Source organism: Mytilus edulis, chromosome 1 (assembly GCF_963676685.1).
Source record: "Mytilus edulis chromosome 1, xbMytEdul2.2, whole genome shotgun sequence".
NCBI classification, from domain to species: domain Eukaryota; kingdom Metazoa; phylum Mollusca; class Bivalvia; order Mytilida; family Mytilidae; genus Mytilus; species Mytilus edulis.
Genome location: NC_092344.1, coordinates 66,834,264 through 66,836,600, shown reverse-complemented (window position 1 = coordinate 66,836,600; position 2,337 = coordinate 66,834,264). Strand labels below are relative to the sequence as shown.

General features: G+C 35.8%; 1 protein-coding gene across 1 annotated transcript; it reads right to left on the bottom strand.

The window, feature by feature from the left end:
* Nucleotides 1–1,665, bottom strand: LOC139528631 (uncharacterized). The gene has a single exon (XM_071324743.1). The coding sequence runs from the start codon at nt 1,663–1,665 to the stop codon at nt 1–3; it is 1,665 nt and encodes a 554-aa protein (XP_071180844.1).
* Nucleotides 1,666–2,337: the final 672 nt, after the last annotated feature.

Sequence of the window (2,337 nt, the reverse complement as noted above, 5' to 3'; positions counted from 1 at the left end):
TCAGATAAAACTAAACAAATGAGCGTCGAAACACCAGTTCGCGACTAACAACTGGTTCTTAAAACCACTATAATGAATTGACATATGATCTCCAAGACCATCACTTGCTGTGATTATTTCTCTATGGCGTGTTCCATCAGGGGAGATAACTACAACGTTGTGTGAATTACTCCCCACTACGTACACATTGCCATCATTGTCTACATGAATACCCTTAGGATTCTTCAGAACGCTTTCCTTTTGGAATGTCCACTGCAGTTGACCTTTTAGATTATAACACGTAACTGTGTTTGTTCCATTATTTGTATGATAAACTTTGTCCTTAAAAGTTGCAATGTAACAGTCATTAGGCATTTGGTCTCGAACAATGTCACTCGTAGACTCGTCGTACAGATTGATCGTTCGTATTCCTTTGTCTCCAGCGGAATAAATCAATCGATTATCTTTCAGTGCTATGCCATAACTGGACGAATCAAGTGAAATTGTTTTCTTGATTTGTTTCCTCTCCACGTCTATAATGGTAATACACTTTTCATATGAACCGCCAGATGTAACAGCTAATGTATTGTCCACACTTATGTATACTATATCAAACGGGTGAACGGGCAACTTCACCTCGAAGTCTTGTAATCCTTTGTCGCTAAATACGTTTACTGTCTGTTCTAAGAGTAAGGTCAAGGCCATTCTACCATCAAGCAGCATGCAACATCCGTATATGCCTCCTCCTTGAATGTTAATTGTCTCGTGTAACATTAGTTTCAAATTTTCAATGGATCTTGATTGTATCATCATTTGGGCTTGTTGAGCCTTTTTCTCGATTAGAACAATATCGTACGGTTTTGCTTCAATATGCACTTCTCCAAAACTTTTTATATCGGACATGATATTTTTGATAGAGGCGTTGATCTTAAATGAAAGAGATAGTTGCCCCTCGTTTGCTACAAGCGAGTGTAAGAATTTATCTTTGCTATATACGTCTTTTTCTATCTGCTTCATTGAAAGAAAGAACTGAAGGTCCGTCGCATGTTGCTTGATGTTCGAAACATTTCTCTGGTATTCCGCTATTTCTTTTTCCTTTATCTCTAAGGATGAAACTAATTGACAAATTTTCGAGTTATCTTTTTCTTCGACCTCAAAGAGTTGTTTCAGAAAATCTTCTTGTAGTTTGTCGAGATGGTGGTTGATCATTATTCGGGTCTTCTTTATTTCTTTTTCTATTTCCATTCTCTTATCTTTCAAATTCGATCGATTGTCTTGTATATGCTGACGAACTTTTTGTAGATTTTCTGCAACTTCCTCTATCTCGCACAAGGCATTGGAGGTTTTGACATTATGAATGACGTCATCTAAATTTACAATATCGTGACATTCTGAATGGCTTTCCACTATGCACTTGCTGCAGCAGGGACATTCATGTTTCTTGCAATAAATTTGAAACTTTTCATCGTGTTTGCTACAATACTGAGTAATTTTAAGAACATCGGGTGGTAATTTCTGGTATTCAATGATAGGAATCACTTTATGTCTCCTGGATGCTTTAGACAGACCATGATGTTCCTGGCATTCTGTACAGAGTCCCTCGTCACATTCTGTACACAAGACTATAGATGGTTTTGTGATGTGACGGAGGTCACAAACTCCACAACTTTGAGAGGATGTCGCCATTTAACATAAACTACCAAAAAAAAACAATCATTAATGATAAGTCATAACAATAGTTGTTTATAAAGTTTAAAACATGTTTAAGACAACAATATCCCACCAATCACATCATCGATGACTTCATTTTAAATATTTAATATTCCTAAATTGAATAAAATTGAGAATGGAAATGGGGAGTGTGCCAAAGAGACAACAACCCGACCATAGAAAAAAACAACAGCAGAAGGTCACCAACAGATCTATTATGTAGCGAGAAATTCCCTCACCCAGAGGCGTTCTTCAATCTCATTTATCTCATTAACACAAGTATTTCATTTCCAGAAATAAAAATATATCATATTAGTTGCAGCTTGTGCAGGAAAATGGCAGTTGTTATCTTTCTTTGTATGTTGCATTGTATTTTGTTTTTTGTTGCACGTCAGTGTTTCTGTTGTTTCGATGTTTTCCTCTTCTATTTGATGTGTTTCCCACGGTTTTAGTTTATAACCCGGATTTGTTTTCTCTGATTCGATTGATGACTTTAGAACAGCGGTATACTATAGCTATTGTTGTCTTTAATAAACTAATATAAATCGGTCGTTTTAACTTTTTTTTAGCGACAGTGGAGAATTGAAATATATACCTGAATAACATAGTTTTTAATAAGTTTAAATATCAAGCTTACTATCTTAAGGT

Excerpts from the sequence above, each read along its gene's own strand:
- LOC139528631 (XM_071324743.1), bottom strand. The coding sequence starts at position 1,665 with ATGGCGACATCCTCTCAAAGTTGTGGAGTTTGTGACCTCCGTCACATC.